Raw genomic sequence first — 18,724 nt, 5'->3', positions numbered from 1 at the left:
CAGGCGAGCTTTGGCTTCATGCTCTATTCATGACTCATCTTATTGTCAGGGTCCGACACCTTTTTACTTCCTGTGCTGATTGTGTAAGGAGTGTGAAAATGAATCGACCGGATGGAAGTTGAGAAAATTAGTACCAGTGCTGCTTTGTACAGTTTAAAATACCATAGAGGGTGCACAGTGATGGTAATAACATTGAAGATTCTTTAGCCACCAAATAATTTAGGATACAAGAACAGAGAGCAGGAGTCTACCTAATTGAGATAAAGAGTGAGAGATGGAGAGAAACGTACACTTAAGCCTCGGGAGCAGTGAAGAGAAGAGTGCTGACATCACCCAGTAGAAAGAAAAATCATATTTATTATTCATTGATATAAAATATTCACTCATTTCAAAAAGGTTGTGCAACATGAACATATAGTCAGGACTTTTCAAAGTGCCTTTAACAGCATGTGCAAAATAGAATCTCAAAGAACTAGAATGTAGTGTCTTTCAGACATTCAAGTAAATAAAACTGGACTTTGGGTCACATGTCATTACATTGATAAGCTTACAGTTAAAACCCATCCCTTATTTAAAGTGCGGATGATCATTCAATCCACTTCCGATGAATAGGGGAACATGTATTTATAGCGTCCCTGTGATTGTTTCATTCTGGGGATTCAGTGGAGCTACAATTGACTGAGGATGAGGCACAAAGTACATAAAAGACAGTACATTTAGTCTTTGTGGCAACAGCAGGGCTGTTTCAAAATGGCTGTCGGCCAGGACAGTTCAGTACATTCTGATTTGCAGAAGGACTTCATCTCTTGGAAAGTGCTGCTTTTGTGTGTGGGAGTGTGTGTGTGTGAGGTGTTGTGTTCTGGATCTGTGCAGCTGTGTGTGTAACTTGGCACACAAATAGTGATATGTCTGGCATAGATAGTGTGTTGGTTTGCGTCTGGCGAGGTTTGGCAGTCTACACATCCACAGGATGGTGTATGTGCGTGTTTTGTGTGTATCTGTGGGGGCAGCAGGCCTGGAGCAGCACCTTGCGAATGTCTTTGTTTCTCAGACTATAGAGTATGGGGTTCAGGAGGGAGCTGCCCGCTGCCGGCACCAAGGTGGCATAGGTGTACAGAGGAGGGCTGGATGCGTCCCCCACCAGTCCCCACAGGGAGAACGGCATCCAGCAGCCCACGAACACACTGAGGATTAGGATCAACCGAGAGAAGCCCCTCCCACTGCTGTGTTTGTTTGCATATGATTGGTTGGCAGGGAGGAAGTGCCTTTGAGTCGCAATGGCGTGGGCATGCCGCCTTGCTACACGACAGATGCCAGCGTACAATTGCAGGGTTACAATGACAACCACCAGGAAGCCACCACACAGCAGCGATAGGTATGTCCGGGTCAAAGGTCGTGCTACAGAACAGGAATTTGGCTCTCCAAGACAGTGCCACCCCATTGCAGGTCCTGCCCCGATGACACATGCACCCAACCAAACAAGCAGCAGGATGACAGCAGCTCTGCGACGTGATTGGCTTGAGCCATACGTGAGGGCGTGGCTTAAAGACAGGTATCGGTCAAGAGCAACACCCATCAAGCTACAGAGTGAGGCAGTCAGTGATGTCACCAGGAGTCCTGAGGTCAGCAGTTCTGACCAATCACTGGGCTCCACACAGAACAGGAAGAGGAAGCGCAGGATCAAAGCAATACCTGCCAAGAGATCAGCCAGTCCGAGGCTAGCCAGCAGCAAGAAAACAGGGGCACGTAGAGACGGGGTGGCCAAGATGGTGGTCACAACGATTGCATTCTCAGTGGTGATGAGAGTTCCTGAAACACACAGGGCCACGCCCCACACTGTGAGGGGCGGGACTTCATATGGAGAAGAGCTATCCAGCTGGTCCAAAGGGAAGAAGGGGTCTGCACCTGAGGACTCATCCCAGCCCACATCAGAGACGTTGAGGATCATGGCTGGTCAGTGGTCACACAATCACAACCTAGGTCAGAGACAAATGGTGAAAGATGTTTGCCATTAGTGCGGCTCCATTTCTCCATTAAACAGCATTTTCTTGACCAGACATTGTGATTTCAGCCTGTGAAGCCACTTCAGGCCGGATGTGGCATCAAGAATGAGCAGGGTAATGGAGTACTAAAGATCTCATACTTAATCGAATGCAGTTGCACTATACAAAAGTAGAATATCACTGTCGGTCTAAAGTCTTTATGATTGTCATACCCTGTGCTTTCTATCTATCATTTGTTACATTATGGTGGCACATATTGTTTCTCATTATAGTGAGGAATAAAACAAAAATGATGTAGTTAGTAAAGCATTGGGACAGATGCATGACTATACACTATTCATTTATGAGCCTAATTTATAACAGCTTGTCCCTGCATGAGCTTTAATTAAAAATAAAACTATAGTTACTACATTAAAACTATGCACTTAGTGAATGTAAACATGTATTATATAACATGGACCAATGCAGTATGGAAAATACTTTCAAAATAAATTCAGACTGTAGACACCCTGACATCAAGATTGGTTTCAGCCTATAAATATTTAATGTTGTTTTTATTGTTTGTTTTACTATGTTCCTGCTTCTATAATGCCAGTGACGTCACTATCTTAATAAAAGTTAATATATCTGTTCAGCTGAAGAATAGTTATCAAGACAGTGCATCATTAGATTGCTGCTAATGAAACATACAGATTTATGATGCGTCTGGCCAGGAATGAATCTATAAAATGCTTTTCTGATTATTCTGATATTTGACTCTGGTTAGGGTCCAAACAACTACACACCGCCCGTAAAGCGCTGGTTAAATAGGTGACAATTACAGGCTCTTTAAAGAATTCGCCTGTTACAGTGTTAAGATGCTCATCCTCTGGTACGTTGACGTTTTATATACATGCAAGATGATTACCTATTACATCGTCACTGTAAGACATTCATTTTTTATATAAAGTTTTGCTTGTACAGGATGAGGGATTTTATCACCCCCCACCCCCACTCTTTCATCTCAGAGTGAGGTGGTATATTCCATCTCCTGGTGCGGAGGACTCTCTTGTATAATACAAATGCAGGTTCACTGCACCACAAACGATGTCCCCGAAGCACGCACGAACACGTGATTACAACAGACGCGCACAGCACCGACACGTATACATGCACATACAGGATTATCCATCTTACCTTATTAACACGATTCTGTGGATCCTTTGCAGGACTTAAACTGATCGGTTTTCGAATAAGATCCAAGTGATCCCAGTGGTGTATATGAGGTGATGTTGCTGTGGTGATCGGCACCAGTGTATGAAACCGCTCCCGTGCGCCTGTCTTCATCTGAGTTGCGCCAAACTCTCACTTAGCGCCGCTTGCATCTCGTCTTCTTGTTCAGTCCGTCCGGGGCGCTCATGGGAGCAAGAATGGGTGCTCTTGCGCGCGGACTCATCCACAAGACAGCCTGACTGACGTCAGTGATTGGGGGAGGAGGCTCGACCAATCAGGGGCCAGACAGTGAAGGTGCGGGGAGAGTAGGGAGGGGGAGGAGTGTATGGAGTAATCCCATTCAGAAAAATGCGGCATCTCTGTCGCCCCGCCCACTGCGGTTCACGCCTGCTCTCATTTCTTGTAAATAATGACCACCAGCAGGTTTTCCCTGCAACACGCACATTTTCTCAATCAGACCCAGGGGCACGGCTGAATGTGTGCCGGGTAGGGCTCACGTGTCGGGCTGCGGGGACCGAGCCCAGGTCTGGCGCTGTCCACGGTGCTGAAACATTAAGATGACTCATGGGGAGATATCCTGCAGGTCAATTTGTGCAAAATACGCACTTACACGTGAACAATGGCCACAGGATGGGACAAAACTGCAGCTTTCCATACTCACAACTCCGCTTTAGATTTTGCATATCAGAATCAGCAGCATTAACAGGCTGTGAATTGGCCACAGGTCCCTGGAGCACTTGATTACTTATTAACACAGGACATTATGCTGCACACATGTGGTGCAACATTCAGTATTTGTCTTTTTGTGTGTGTGTAGTGCAGTTTCCTCTAATCAGATTAAACCAGACCTGATCTTTTGTTCTGCATATTGTCTAATGTTCTCATCGGTATTTTGGTTCATGCATCCTTTCATAGACACAGGTGTCTCTGCGCCTCCTGCAGTAACATCACAGCAGCAGGGATTTCATGGCTTCCCCGGTTTGATCTTGAGCGTGGGCGCCGCAGGATGAGTTGAACTGCTGTCTACGTGGTCGCGCATATCAATGCCGTAACCGAGGGAATCTCGTCGTGCTCGGACCATATTAGGAGACACTTCCTGCCGATTCACCCCTCCTACGTCACTGAAGTACAAGCCTGTATTATCCAGTTTCTCAAATTCTCTGCAACATCAGGTGGTTGGTTTATCTAAGCTAATTTACTGCAAGCCCAATTTTTTATGACAGTTTCGACAATACCACTACCCAAAATGCTTTGCAAAGTACATGTTGCAAAGGATGGATTTCACCAATGACACAGACTATACTGAAGGAATTTCATAAAAGCTAGGCATTTGTCCATTTTTAACCCCCTGCACCCATTTCCTTGATGTATTCAAATTATATATGTGTATTTGTGCTAGCAAATGTCATCTGGCCATCGTGGGCTGTAGATTGCAGTATTATCCACTTATTTGTCTCTGGTGTGTCAATTGTTGTCAGCAGTGAAGGCATCAGTGGAGGAGGAAATCGTGTTCGACCACACTGCAGAATATCCCTTTGTGTGTGTGTGTGTGTGTGTGTGTGTGTGTGTTATTTTAATCATAGCAAGACACAAACCAGCCTTCCTGTGAAGCTGCAGACGCCATGAGAGAGGGCATACTGTATGAGATGTGGGAGTACATGAGCCGCGTGAGTGTGAGTGTGAGTGGAGGAGGTGGTGATGGTGGAATTCACTGCACAGAGCTGAAAAATGTGTCGTGAGGTGCAGACGATTGTGAGGGCCCAGCCCAGGGCCATGCCTGCATCCACATGACAAAACAACACTTTGAAACGTCTGAAGGTCAGAACACCTGTACTTTTACATATTTGTGTACAGAGACAAAGCTAAGAGAGGAGGAAGGGCGTCCCAGTATTATCCACCATTTTCCACCCTGGCCCACTTACTGGCTTTGCTTCATATATGAACTTCAAATCCTTGTCTCTGTTGTTTGTTATAGATAAACCAGTTTGAGAAGACAAGTGCCTGGGCAGCAATTCATCACAGTCAGTGACACATTTCAGTAGTGACGTAAAGGCTGACTACATTAGTCTGACCACCTCTAGCTCCCACTCCAACTTCATTATGTGTTTTTGTGTGACCTTTTTAGCTTGTGATTGTCTCCAGGACATGATAGGAATGACAGACTGAACTGTCATCATTGTGACTAAATGATTTTTAAGGAGCTATCACTGCCTGCATAGATGAACATGTTCAAGAAAATAACATAAAGTCATGCATCACCTAACACTTTTTTAGCCATATGATTCTGCTAAATATCTTGACAATTACTGGATCTCAGTAACACTTTGTACTTATATTAATGGTACTGCTTTTTCCACTGGTGCCACCATGTGGTTCACGTGTGGTTTTGACTGAAATGTCACCTGTTAGATGGCTTGATGTGAAATCTTGCACATGGAAAAAAAAATGCACCTGACTTGTGTGTGTCTGACTTTTAATCTGGTGATACCATCAAGTCAAAGTTTTTACTTATTCTGGGAAATATCTTAGCAGCTCCTGGATGGATTGCTGTTATGTACAAACAGTCAAGGTCCTCAGAGGATGAAGCGTAAGAACTGTGATTCATTTCATCAAACCAGAGAGGTCCTGACCCCTGGGGACCCCAGTCTTAAAAAAGAGAGAATTCAGAAACATCTGAGTAGTAAAAAATGCTGATTAACAATATTCTTGATTGTTATAAATGTAATTATCCATTTTTACTGATGTGAGCTTGTTTCTTTTGTAAGGACATATGTGTGCACCGCCTGCTGAGGTAAACCGGTGTCAGTCCGTCCAAACTGGTGTGTATTTCATCAGGGTTGAGCTGGGCCAACTGGTTGCCAGGGAACCAAGTTTGGGTGTCGCTCATGTTACACAGATCTCTTTTTCTCTCACCTTTCTCTCTTTCTCTCTGTGTCCTGGCTGGGAACGGTCTCTCTGTTTGCAACTATACCTTTCTGAGGACTTGTCAGAGATACTTTTATTGAAGTTTTTTTTTAGTTAATAAAAATTCAACTCAAATCATCAACATTTCCAGCTGTCATTAGCAGGTGTTGGTGCTCTGTGGATGTCAGGATGCAGCAGTTGGTATTGAAGGTCCTCTCCTCCACACTGCTGTTTCTAGCAGTGGTTCCCTCTGTGTACTCACAAGCAGGTAGGGCTGCATCTGCATGTCTTAAATGTATTTTCTTACTCTGTGACTGTTTCAGAGTATTTTCATTTTGAGTGACACCTGGTGTCCCTTCCTACATTTTCTATGCTGTTTCTAATGTCTCCTTAACTCAACAAGAGCCTGATCTGAGTCCTCCCATGAGTATTTCTTTTACCTCATTTACTGTGAAGGCAGCTATTTCTAGCAAACTCACATGACCTCTGAGATGTATGTCAGGATCTAATGTCTCTTCTATGGCACTGACATGGGATGTCCTGCAATAATTAGGCTGTTTGAAGTGTTTTTGCGGGAAGATAATTATGCTCCGATCAATCTATTGATCAGTTGGTTTGAGTGACACTTTCAGCTGACTGACAAGTTTTGTCCCTCGTACAGACTGTTCTCAAGCCCAGTCGTGTGATCTGTGCGTTGGAGACTCCATGCTCAACCTGACAAACTGTGTCTGGAGACTTTGTCCAGATGGTGACGCATACACACACACACACACACACACACACACACACACACGCTAACACCCACCCCTGACCTCTGATAGAAATTCAATCATCATAGCTGCTGTAACATAAGCTTTCTACAAGAGGGCTGAATTATTCAGTATGTCAGGAACAGACACATTATCCACACACACATACACAAATGCTTTATCTTTGTGTCTCAGGTAATGATACAGGCATGTGCGTGAATGATGCGGGAGACGCAACAGACATCGCCATGAACTGTAGCTGGACCAGAGTGTCTGAACTGTGCACAGGTAGCAAACAGTACCCTCTGAACTTAATACAAGATATTTGTCTACAACCTCAGTAAGTCTTGTTTCTCCTGTGTGTTTCATTTCCCAGTTGTAGAGACTAATGTTGAAGGAGGAGGTGATGGTGACTCAGGTAAAATCAGCATCCCCTTACACTCCCTCCCCTCTCTCTTGTGTCAGACATTTATTACTTTCCATAAGAGCTGAGTAAAATGTCCCCAAGCACCATTCACTTAGTTATTTTCCTTATTATGTCAGTACTTTCTCAGAAAAAGACCTAACTATCTCCTCTTTTTGCACTTTATACTGGCTTTATGTAATTTTACCGTAAAGCCATTAAACTCTGTCCTTTCCCATCAGGTGATAAAAGTGATGCCAACTCATCCCCAGAGTTCTCCCAGGCTAAGTTTGATATGTCCAGTTTCATCGGTGGCATCATACTGGTGCTGTGTCTGCAGGCAGGAGGCTTCTTCGCCATGCGCTTCCTGAAATCCAAAGAGCAGAGCAGCTATGACCCCATGTAAGTTTGTGCATCTAGATGTTAGAGTACAGAGAATTTAGCTCGACTGCACCAGTTTTCAGTATGTGCATGTAAATGTGTCTGTCACTGTGTGAAGCAACAATCTGTTGTCGGCCTCTGGTGGCAAGAGTGTGCACTAGCACCCGAAGTACGACATGATTCACCTTCTACATCCCTCCAGATTGTATTTTGATTCTAATCACAAAGCCCTATCTGTCTGTACCAAAACTGTCTGTCTATACACAGAGAGCAACCACAATGAAGTGAACATATATGAAGGACACACACAGATGAGGGTGGAAGACAACAGAGCAGTGACTCATCCAGTTGTGACGACAAGAGTCTTTTTTTCTGAGCCACTGTGATTTTTGGTTTGGTCCCTCTGCACCCTTAGGGGATGGGTGTGTTGATAAGGTGATGTTTTTCTTAGATTACTGCATCGTGTAATGAGTGTTTCTATATATGTTTATTGTGTATAGCACCATATCCATGTTTCAGACATATTTTTACCTGTTAGCATTCATACAATCAACCTGTAAGAAACATGCTCTGATATTTTCTTTATTTTCTGCTTGTTATGTTTGTGATCAGGTCCATCACATATCTTCACCCATGTTAATTTAATGAATTCATTTTACAAAACAACCTGCTGTATCAAGTGTGCTGTTTTAGCTGAGTAATGTTATAGTGCAGTTATGGAACAGGTGGCATGTAGATGAGGTCATTATACATTTTGACAGTAAAATTGATTTAAATAAGACAGAGGAATTTGATTTTGTCCATCCTCTTAAGGGTATTTATTCATTTTACAAGGAACTGCATAACCTTCTAGTGTTTTAATGAGAAACTGAATAATATTGATCAAAATGAAAACAAAATATGTATCTTATATAATTATTTAATTTGGACTCTTAGGAGCCCATAAGGAATCATCTCAAGGATTCCTACAGGTCCTTATAAAAATTACACTTTGTAATCTAACATCTAAGCACCGGCAGGGTTAGACCTCATATAAATAATCATTACGGCTCAAGAAGTAAAATTCCTGCTCAGATTACATGCATATTAGCTTTAATCCCTTAATAACAGCTCTAAGAGATGTGCTTTGATCCCATTTGCTTGTGTTAGTATTATTTAAACTGATTATAATGAAATGTTTGGATTTTTTTTTTTTTTTTTTGCAATGTAATTAGAATGAAAAATATTTAACACATCTGCCAGCCTGGATAAATGCCTGTTTCTCTCAGCCTGCTTTCTTGTATGCAAATGAGGAGTTGGTAACATCTAAATCACTGTAAGAGACTGTGCACTAGGCCTGTGTGTTGAGTGTGTGTTTGCCCATAACAGCAGAGGGAGTGAACTGATTATATGTATACACATGTTGGACGCCAGTATAGTAGATCCCAGCATGCAGCAGGGACAAAGTAGGCCTTCTGACGGAGGGAGGCTGGTTGGATGCACCATCCATGATCGGAGCCAGGACCCACAGGCTTGAATAAGCTCACACAAATAAGTTTCCTAACTGGGCAGACTTTGGCTTTCATCCAAGTCTGTTGACAAAAGACAGGACTGAACACAGGGCTTTTTGAATCAGAGCTCCCCCTCCCCCTAAACACACACACACAAACACACTTCCAGTCTGTGAAAGGGAAAACCAGTACACACAACACAGTTGCAGGCAGGTTTCAGATGCTGCAGGCTGTTCTATGTTCCCTTTTAAAACAAGCAGAAATATCTGTTTGTACATGAGCAGCAGCAGTGGCCCTGCTGTGTGGTCAGGTGTGTGTTTAGCAGGTGTGGACAGCCACAAGGAGGAAAGTTAGATCCCACCTCCACCCCTGCATTTAGGTGAAACATCCGTGTACTTGTGAGTCATATCACACAATCAAACAAACACACACAGAGAGGCCGTACTCTCTCTGCAGTTTCTGTTTGTTCCGCCTTTCTCGCCTCCCAGCTGAGTGCAGCCCCTGTGCACACTGACTGGAGGGCGTGTTCACTCCGTTTACTCAGCACAGACCTGGACGGTCACACACACACACACACACACACACACGCTCACACACATATATACACACATACAGACATACGTCGCACGCAGGAAAACTTTTCCTCATACTTTTCACAGATGACACTGGCGGAAGAAGAATAAGGTAACACAGTTTTGGTTTGGTTTTGCGTTTTCATTGTGCGTATTTCTAATGAAAGCGACAGGATGAGGGTTCAAGCGTTGATCCAACGTGGCGACAGGTGTCTTCTCTCTCGCGGCGTTCATGATGAGGAAAGTGCTGCACGGACATTTTTAGAGAAACCTCATCTAACTAACCATCTTTCCGAATTGGAGAATAAATGATTCCAGTCTTATTTTGCGTAAAAATGAAACTGCGCCTGTTCAATCCGCTTTAGATGCAAAACCTTTGCAACTTCAGATTAAAAAAAAAGAGTAGGAATATATATGTGTGGACCGCCTGGTCGACTGGCCTGCTACACAATACACACAGTGTTATTATTATTGTGTGTTGGTTTTAAGTGTCACAGTGTGAAAGTTGTAGTGCACTCGTCGCATGATATACTGTTTGCCAAAAACTGTTTTAAGACTTGGACAGAGTAACAATCGCATTGCGCATGCGTTAATTACTCAGAGGTAACTAGCCTCAAGGTAGTGGAGACACACGCATGCGCGCTTATAGACACAAATATTATATTGCGCTTATTGCACAGAGAAGTTTGCTGTCCTTCCTTACCACCATGTTCCCAGTTTCAGAGCGGTTATTTTCAGGCCTTGTTATAGTTGTAATGGACCATCTACAGTAGAGGCTGTCTGGAAGAGGAGAGGTTGAAAGCGATAGAAGCAGACAGGAATAGCCTTTCCTAAAGCAGCATGTGTCCTCACCCACCACAGCTAATGGAGGACACACTATTTCAAAGTGCACTGTACCCTGGTCTGAAAGTGGACATGATTTGCAGGAATTAAAAAAAAAACACAGAGTAGGCTATAGTTTATGTATTTTTTTCATATTTCTAATCCTTGTTTCTTTCTGGGGTCATTGCTTAGCGACATAAGCAACATGTGATGGCTGGATCACAAGTAGATGATACATTTTAGCAGGTCACAGGGTTAAAAGGTTGGGAAACACTAATTTGGCAAGTGAAAATGTTTACTTACACACTCTACAACATCCTGTCTTCTGAATGATCCAGAACTGAAAAGATACAAAGTTAGGGGGAGTAAATATTCCTATAATGAAGGTAATAGCCTACTAGATTAGGCATAATTTAGATTTCAATACTTTTAAAAATATAATGACATTGTGAAAGCCAATGACATGTAATATAATGACATCATATCCTTTAGCATGTTTATTTTGCATCCTGGCACAACATTAGGCAGCACAATTAGCACAGTTGTTTAACCAGAGATTTACAGTAGCTGCCGTGTGTGATTCTCTCTCAGGGATGGAGGCGGAACGGGCTGACTCTTTCCTTGACCTAAGCCAGCTGACAGAAGAAGAGCAGTCAACCATCCTGCAGGTCTTACAGCGTGACTCAGAGTTACGTCATCATGATGAAGGCCGTATAAGGTCAGAGGTGACTGTTTTATTTAGGTGCCAGTTCTGTCCAGTAAATAACACTAGCATACAGGCTGGGGACAAATTAAAGGGGTAAAAAATGGTCTAAAATATCACAGTAAGGAGTCGAACCACCATGAACCTTCAGAAAAGCTTTAATGTCATCACATAGACATTCACCTCACGTTTTGAGGACGATGGCGGGGAGCACTGGAGGCCTAAAATCCCCCATTAATGGGTTCAGTTGGGTTGAGATTTGCTGACTGTGAAAGCCACAGCATATGATTCACAGCATTTCCATATTCATCAAACCATTTAGAGGCAGATTATGCACAGAGGATGGGGGCATTCTCATCCTGAAAGAGACCGCTCCCATGAAGATATGAATGTTTCATCTTAGGATAAAGGCGATCACTCACAATAACTTCCCTTTTCCCTAAGGGCGGAGAATGTCGAGGCGGAGAATGAGATAGGATTTTCATTGTGTCATTGTATCACACAGTACACATGTAAAGAACCATCTGTATTTGTGATTTCTTTTCCCACTCATTTACCAAAATTTCTTTTAAACCGTCACCTTCATGTTGAAGTTTTAGGTTAAAAAGATATTGTCATTTTTCACTGCAGTGTTATTGGGTACCTTAACTAGTTGGAAAGGTCAAATAACTATAAATAAGACATTTTAAATGAAACAAATGTTAAACCTTTCATTCATATCCCAGTGCACATATTCATAACAATTTCCAGGTTTTTGATGATGTGGCAGCAGATGTGTCAACATCTCAGCCACTTACAGTATTTCTGCAATTTGGTTTCTTAAACCCAAGTCCTAAATCTCTATAGAGCCTGTGGTTGTGTTAATAATAGTCTAATAGTTAAGCTTCCTGTTGTGGCGTTTTTGATTAATCTTTAAATAGGAGACATTTAATTATTGATTAATGTCTGGATTTTTTTTTATGCATTAACCCATTGTTTAGTTTATGAAACAAAGAAACCATCCAGAAAGGTAGGGAGCAAATCCTTATTTAAGAGAAGCTAAATTGGAGAGAATTTGGAATTTTTGCTTCATAAATAATAATAATAATTCATCAGTTATCAAAATTGTTTCCACTTTGTTCTGTAGATGCTTTCACCTCTACTATCAGGGTGGTGAATGTATCAGTAAGAAGGGTTTATAAAGCACCTTGTTGTTAGTGAACACTGGAAAATAACAAACCAAATGTTTGTTTTTTATTAGTAGAGTTGACATTTATCTGTGTTTTACATTCTGTGACTATTTAGTTTCTGGCATCAGCTGACAACAGCTGATCTTTGTAGACTAGAGGTTTTGATTGTTTGCTATTTAACTTGGCCCATTGTCAATGCTGCAGGAACCTCGAGCAGACAGAGTCAGACCCGGTACGTCTGTGCTACCTGTCGGGCTCATGGTTCAGCGAGGAGTGCCGCAAACGCCATCGCAACCGGACATCCGGCTGCGACCTCGTCCGCGCCACAATACGACACAGAAAGACAAAGAGCAGAGGTCGGTTTTCAGTGTAATGCTCTGAGCTGCTTCTCTGATGGTGTTGGGATATCCCAGTGATGGGTCTGTGGTTGTTGCCATGGTAACAGATGTGCCCCTGACTGGACTGTTTAATGGAGAGGCAGAGGAAATGTCCCACAACAACAACAATAACAACCCGTCTCTCGAGGCAGAGCAAAGACTGAAGGACAACATTGAAGAGGAGTGCGGAGGGTCAGTGTGGGCAGAGAAAAATAATATAAACTTGTTGCAAGATTAGACTGAAACTGCATTTACCTTTACTCATTTCTTCCTTCAGGAGTCAAGAAATTTTGAAACCTACACCTACGCCCAGAACAAAACAGGTGTGCATGTGTGCATGCTAGTTTCTTGTTTCAGTGCATGAATCAGTTTTCTAACTAATCACTCAGATATTAATAAACCATCTTCTACTTCCAGGATCTCCAGCATAAGAATAGTTCCTCATCATCCAAAGGGACAGGTACATCTGTGTTTCTGTCTCAGCACGTCTGTACCCATCTACTGCAGGTACCTCTGTGTACTATTATTAACTAATCATTCTGCTTATAGCCTGTGAAAGGAGAAGTAATGGCCACTCAGAGGGACCCGAGGTGACTGTAACACACACCCACATCCGCACATTACCACGACTAATGGTTGCACAGAAACACTGCACTGAACTGATTATTTAAACTCCCATTCAAACACACTCCACACACACACACACACACACACACACACACACAGACCCAATGTTTTTAATTATTTAAATGTAAAAATCAATCACACATTTTGTTTCTTAAATGTAACGGAGGATAATAGATTTAAAGACTTAATGTACGTAGGGAGATATAAAAAAATAAAAAACAACTGATGGATGGTCTGTAGTGACAGTGCATTGGAGAAACTTGTGTGTGTGTGCGCGTTTAGAATGACTTTGACGGTCACAACGGGGACACTGACTCTCTGAGCAGCAGCCTGACAGAGCCAGATCCATCTTCCCTGAAAACAAGCAGCTCTGCCAGCAGCCTTCATTCCAGCTACACGGTACAGAGACCCACATACGTGCATGCACGCAGGCACCTTTGATAAATTGGCCATCCAGCGACGCAAGATGACTCAGCTCAGGACAGTGACGTAGGAGCTGATCTTTGTTCTGCGTATGTGTGTGTGTGTGTGCGTGTGTGTGTGTTATAGCTCGGTGGAAGCATGATGAGTCTCTTCAGCTCAGGAGATTTTGGTGTGGTGGAGGTGAGGGGCCGTATCCAATTCTCATTGGTTTACGACACCCAGAAGGAGGAGCTGCAAGTCAAAGTGTACCGCTGCGAAGACATTGCTTCAGCACGCAAGAACCGCTCTGACCCGTAAGTCACAGTGTAGACATGTGCCTGTGAATATTGCAGCAATAATGTCACATACAAAATCAGTCAAATAACGTTTGTGTGCGTGCATGTGTTTCACAGATATGTTAAAGCTTATCTCTTGCCCGACAAGTCGAGTCACAGTAAGAAGAAAACTTCAGTGAAGAAGAAGACACTAAACCCAGTCTATGATCAGACACTCAAAGTGAGACACTCTCTCATTTACATATTACATAAAGCGGCAGCCTTCACAGAAATCCCCCATCTGCCATTTGTCCTTCGGCTCTTCCCCACGTGTCCTGCAACATGCACTGCAGTCACTTTCTCCCCCGTCATGAAAATGTCCTTTAGCTAAATTACCAAATTTAAAGTTTTTGCATCTTATGGCAACAGAGAAGAGCATTTTCTAAATTGACCATATGTCTCCATCAATGTAAGGTCAGATAGTATTTGGCCTGCCCTTCCATCCTGCTAAGTGTTCTGTTCTGATTTTCCTCCTTCAGTACAAAGTGAGGGTTGGGGAGCTGCGGAGTCGGACTTTGAACCTGTCTGTGTGGCATGCCGAGTCCTTGGGAAGGAACGTGTTCCTGGGGGAGGTGGAAGTGGCTCTGAGCCTCTGGGACTGGACCTACACTCAGCCACTGTGGCAGGACCTGCAGCCGCGGGTAGAGGAGACATGACATGAATGACGTGCATGCTAATAAACACTCATGTAATCACATAGATTAGCATGTGTGTTTGAATACTGCAGGACTAATATTCACTAAAATTCTATGTTGGCTGCATCTACACTTGTTTTCGTTCGAGTCTCTGTGTAACCGTAGTTTCAGCAGCTTTGTTACACAAAGTAAAGGGAGGAGCGTCTCTTGTGTCTGGGAGAGCTGAGGAGAGACACGCTGTGAATATCAACTAAGGTTTTACATAACCTTAATCTTTTCCAGCATTCACAACTCTGCCTCTTCCTCCCTTTTCTTCCTTTGTCTTCTCCTCTTCTTTTCCTACTCCCCTGTTCACCCACCACCACAGGTTCATCTGAATCCAGATTCCGTTGGCACTCGTGGGACCATCATACTGTCTCTTAAGTTCATCCCAGACGGATCTGAGGGTGAGCAGAGCAAATCCAGCACATCATCAATCAATCCATCAGTCAAACTTCATTTGTATAGCACCTTCTGTGCAGGTTAATAATGATTTACAGATCACTGACTAGCTGATAATGCAACAGAAAAAATGAATAACATAAATTAGAATAGATAACATCTGCATAAAACAGATAAAACACAGTGGCAAATAAAATATGATAGAAAAAGTAGAACATTTAAAAACAAGTATAATAAGTGATTAAACAGCATAAATAATAATCATTATATATTCTAATCAAAAGCCAGACTAAAGAGAGATTTTTAACTTCCCATTATAAACATAAACACTTTCAGCCGTTCTCAGATCCTCAGGCAAGAGGATCCACTTGCTTTTATCATAAAAGCTGCTAAAAGTTATTTTTTTGGAATAAAACTAAAAGTGGCAGAGGATCTGAGGCAGTTCTGGATTGCACACTGGATACACATTACACAAATAGTTGGAAACCATGGGGTGCTTTAAAACAAGTTGAAGCTTTAACATAAATACAGAAATGAACAGGCAACTAATGTAAGAATTTTGAAACAGTGACATGATGTGTTCTCTCCTTCTGGTCCTGGTCAGGTCTCAGGCAGCAGATTTCTAAATCAATCATACCTGGTTTTGTAAGGTTTTTAAGGCTAGACCAGATATGAAAGAATTAAAATAGTCAGTCTGCTTGATGTTGCTCACAGATAAAACTGGAGGAAATTCAGCCATATTTGTGAGATGATTAAAAGCATGTTCGCTGACATCGCCCACATGAGCGAAGTATAGTTTGACACTAAGGTGGATACCACGATCACCTAAAGACTCCTACATTCTCTGTGTGTGTAAAGGTGGTGGTCTGCCACTGACAGGAGAGCTGCACATCTGGCTTCGGGAGGCTCAGGGTCTCCTGGCCAACAAAGGTGGCAACATAGACTCGTTTGTTAGAAGGTATGTTGACTCTGGATCTAACTGCTGAAACAAACCGTGGTTGAATTTAACTCGCAGGCTTTAATAATCATACTTTAAACCCCCACAAGTTACATACTCCCAGATGCAAGTCGACAGAGCGGTCAAAAGACACGGGTGATGAAGCGCTCCATCAGCCCCACCTACAACCACACCATGGTGTATGACGGCTTCCACACCAGTGACCTGAGAGAGGCCTGCGCTGAGCTCACTGTCTGGCATCGCGACGGGTTAAAGACGCACATCCTAGGAGGGATTCGTCTGAGCTGTGGGACTGGTGAGTCTCTACATTGTACATTTTATTACTTTAATACACATTAAAGTGCTACAGCTCTTACTTCTGCTCTTAAAAATGGTCTAGAGGCAGATGTTCACATGCACAAACAAACTGACCTGGGCCAGTGCTTAACATCTTGACACATTCTTGATTTTTGCTTCTTCTTCTTCTTCTTCTTTTTTTTTTTTTTACTGTCATCAGGTATTGTTTGTTTGATAGATACTTCAGTTTATTGTTTCTCTTGTTTTCTGTTTCCAAAAATATAAAATGCTTCATATCCTAACACTTTCAGGAGTAGGACCCACAGGCATTTAGAAGCTTGTAATTAGTATACATGAAGCAGATAAAGGCTGAAACAGCTGGCAATAGAAAGCAGAGAACACCATTTTAGATTTTGATCAGCCTGGTTGATAAGACTGGTTGTTTAGGGAGCTCTCTGTTGTTTCAGGGGAGGCCCTCTGTTGTGGCAATGTTGTAGGCAACAGTACAGTAGAAAAACAAATGGTCCTGTCTTTACTTTGCTCTGAGAGCATCCTTCAGTATTGCAGTCCTTGTGGAAACCAGCCTGGTCTGTACTGCTGGCTTTATCTTATCTCTTCTCCAGCAACTCTCAGCTCAGGGCTGCATTGGCAAGGTGCTTTTTAAATGAACTCACTCATGTCAGGTAGCAGGTAACTGGAGACTTGACTGGATATTACAGAAGGTTTGCAGGGCGATTAATAAATAAAGCGTCCAGCGTCTCCTGTTAAAATTCAGTGTTGACAACATCCCCTCCCATTTTTTTGTGCTGAGCTGTGATTATAAATTCAGTTATCACATGGGGGCTGTGACGTTTCATTGATTTGTAGGACTGCAACAGCTTCTGCGTCAGGGGGAGGGGTCATTAAAGGGGTGGTTGCCTGGTTGGTTTATTTTATGATCAGCTTTGTAGTCAGTGTCATAAAAGCAGTTTTATGCTTCATCTACACTGGTGTTTAGGAGCAGCATGGTGACCGTATTTCAGTTCAGTAGTTTGCATTTATTTCATCTTGTCCTGTTGGCATTTCAGGCATTTCAGATGAGCCTGTCATCAGCACAAGGTCGTTTCGAGGTTACCAGAGTGTGGGTGTTACATTGCTTCCCATCATGGGTTATTGAAATCTACCACCTACACTGCAGGATGAGCTAAAGTTAGTGTCACTAGTGACCTTGGGGAAACAATTATGACTTAAGTTGTGAAGAAGTTTAGCTTGATATTGATAATGTTGTTATGCTTATACTTATTATTGATGATTAGGAGTGTGTAGCACTCAAACCACTGACAGAGCAACAGCCTTGCATTACGCCTCACTGTGGGTTTCCTGTTGTCAGTAGAGTGTCGGGAAGTGACCACTCTGTTGAGAATTTGCTTGTTGTAAATAGATCTCCTTAGAAATTAGTATTCAGAGTATCCAGGCCTCCGTCTGTAGACGTTTATTGTTTTCAGCTTAGGGGCTGTGATTATGATTTCTGGAGTTCAGGCATGTTCTAAATACCTGACATTTATTCTCTTGGAAGAATCGTTTTCCCAGTGATCCTGTGCACTATCTGTAGGTGAGCCACGACCATTGATACATTGCCTTTTATTGTGCACAAAGTAGTTGCGATTGTTTTCGTGACTTCATTATGGAGGGCATCACTCCACAGTGTGCGGCTTGCGGTGGTGAATTTAACATAAATAATGAATAGTGTGTTTCCTTTTAATGGCACTGTAGGCCAGAGTTACGGTGAGGCTGTCAGCTGGATGGACTCCACACAAGAGGAGGTCGCCGCGTGGAACTCCGTAATCGAAAACCCAAACCACTGGATTGACACATCACTACCAATCAGAACTAACCTCACACGACGCCCCGAATGAGTCAGTCACACCTTGCACAAACACACACCTGTTCAAATACTGGCTGGGCTAAAAGGACGCTCAGCTCATAGGCAAATGTAACCTCTCTATCACAGTTATACTCACGTATTGTTTTTGTGTTTCATGCATATTAACGCAGAAACAGAGCAGTCAGCAGTGGTGCAGTGCTCTGAATTAATGACCAAGTCTCTGCATTTCAAATGTTTTACTTGTGTGATTTAGTTCAGCTTGTCTCATCTGACAAAAGTCCATTTGTGATCCATTGTAGTTTATTAATTAAATAGCCTGAAGTGATTAATCATTAAGTGTTTCTGATTTACTTAACTGACATGACATCAAGGTAATGATGATAGTTTTTAGAATAACCACA

General features: G+C 42.7%; 3 protein-coding genes across 3 annotated transcripts; 2 read left to right on the top strand and 1 right to left on the bottom strand.

Moving 5' to 3' along the window:
• Positions 1-300: 300 nt before the first annotated feature.
• gpr3 (G protein-coupled receptor 3) lies at positions 301-3,200 on the bottom strand. Its single transcript, XM_026300612.1, has 2 exons — positions 3,180-3,200; positions 301-1,976 (listed from the first exon to the last, which is right to left on the bottom strand). Exon 2 carries the CDS (start codon positions 1,946-1,948, stop codon positions 956-958), a length of 993 nt encoding a protein of 330 aa, XP_026156397.1. The 5' UTR covers positions 1,949-1,976; positions 3,180-3,200; the 3' UTR covers positions 301-955.
• A 1,870-nt stretch (positions 3,201-5,070) lies between these two features.
• Positions 5,071-8,765, top strand: cd164l2 (CD164 sialomucin-like 2). Its single transcript, XM_026300465.1, has 6 exons — positions 5,071-6,387; positions 6,781-6,867; positions 7,064-7,156; positions 7,245-7,286; positions 7,514-7,673; positions 7,920-8,765. Exons 1-6 carry the CDS (start codon positions 6,309-6,311, stop codon positions 7,933-7,935), a joined length of 477 nt encoding a protein of 158 aa, XP_026156250.1. The 5' UTR covers positions 5,071-6,308; the 3' UTR covers positions 7,936-8,765.
• Positions 8,766-9,689: 924 nt separating this feature from the next.
• On the top strand, positions 9,690-18,648 carry sytl1 (synaptotagmin-like 1). The gene is made up of 15 exons (XM_026299977.1): positions 9,690-9,826; positions 11,128-11,254; positions 12,613-12,764; positions 12,854-12,977; positions 13,063-13,108; positions 13,203-13,245; positions 13,335-13,375; positions 13,695-13,811; positions 13,962-14,128; positions 14,228-14,330; positions 14,629-14,790; positions 15,152-15,230; positions 16,084-16,183; positions 16,273-16,478; positions 18,212-18,648. The coding sequence occupies exons 2-15, from the start codon at positions 11,130-11,132 to the stop codon at positions 18,352-18,354; spliced, it is 1,608 nt and encodes a 535-aa protein (XP_026155762.1). The 5' UTR covers positions 9,690-9,826; positions 11,128-11,129; the 3' UTR covers positions 18,355-18,648.
• The last annotated feature ends 76 nt before the right edge of the window (positions 18,649-18,724 follow it).

Source organism: Mastacembelus armatus, chromosome 11 (assembly GCF_900324485.2).
Source record: "Mastacembelus armatus chromosome 11, fMasArm1.2, whole genome shotgun sequence".
Classification (NCBI taxonomy): Eukaryota; Metazoa; Chordata; class Actinopteri; order Synbranchiformes; family Mastacembelidae; genus Mastacembelus; species Mastacembelus armatus.
This window is presented reverse-complemented; position numbering and strand designations above follow the sequence as displayed.

Excerpts from the sequence above, each read along its gene's own strand:
- sytl1 (XM_026299977.1), top strand. The coding sequence starts at position 11,130 with ATGGAGGCGGAACGGGCTGACTCTTTCCTTGACCTAAGCCAGCTGACA. Across the intron at positions 13,376-13,694 it reads GCCACTCAGAGGGACCCGAG|AATGACTTTGACGGTCACAA; the intron begins GTGACTGTAACA and ends GTGCGCGTTTAG. Across the intron at positions 13,812-13,961 it reads GCCTTCATTCCAGCTACACG|CTCGGTGGAAGCATGATGAG; the intron begins GTACAGAGACCC and ends TGTGTGTTATAG.
- cd164l2 (XM_026300465.1), top strand. The coding sequence starts at position 6,309 with ATGCAGCAGTTGGTATTGAAGGTCCTCTCCTCCACACTGCTGTTTCTA. Across the intron at positions 6,388-6,780 it reads CTCTGTGTACTCACAAGCAG|ACTGTTCTCAAGCCCAGTCG; the intron begins GTAGGGCTGCAT and ends TCCCTCGTACAG. Across the intron at positions 6,868-7,063 it reads CTGGAGACTTTGTCCAGATG|GTAATGATACAGGCATGTGC; the intron begins GTGACGCATACA and ends TTTGTGTCTCAG.
- gpr3 (XM_026300612.1), bottom strand. The coding sequence starts at position 1,948 with ATGATCCTCAACGTCTCTGATGTGGGCTGGGATGAGTCCTCAGGTGCA.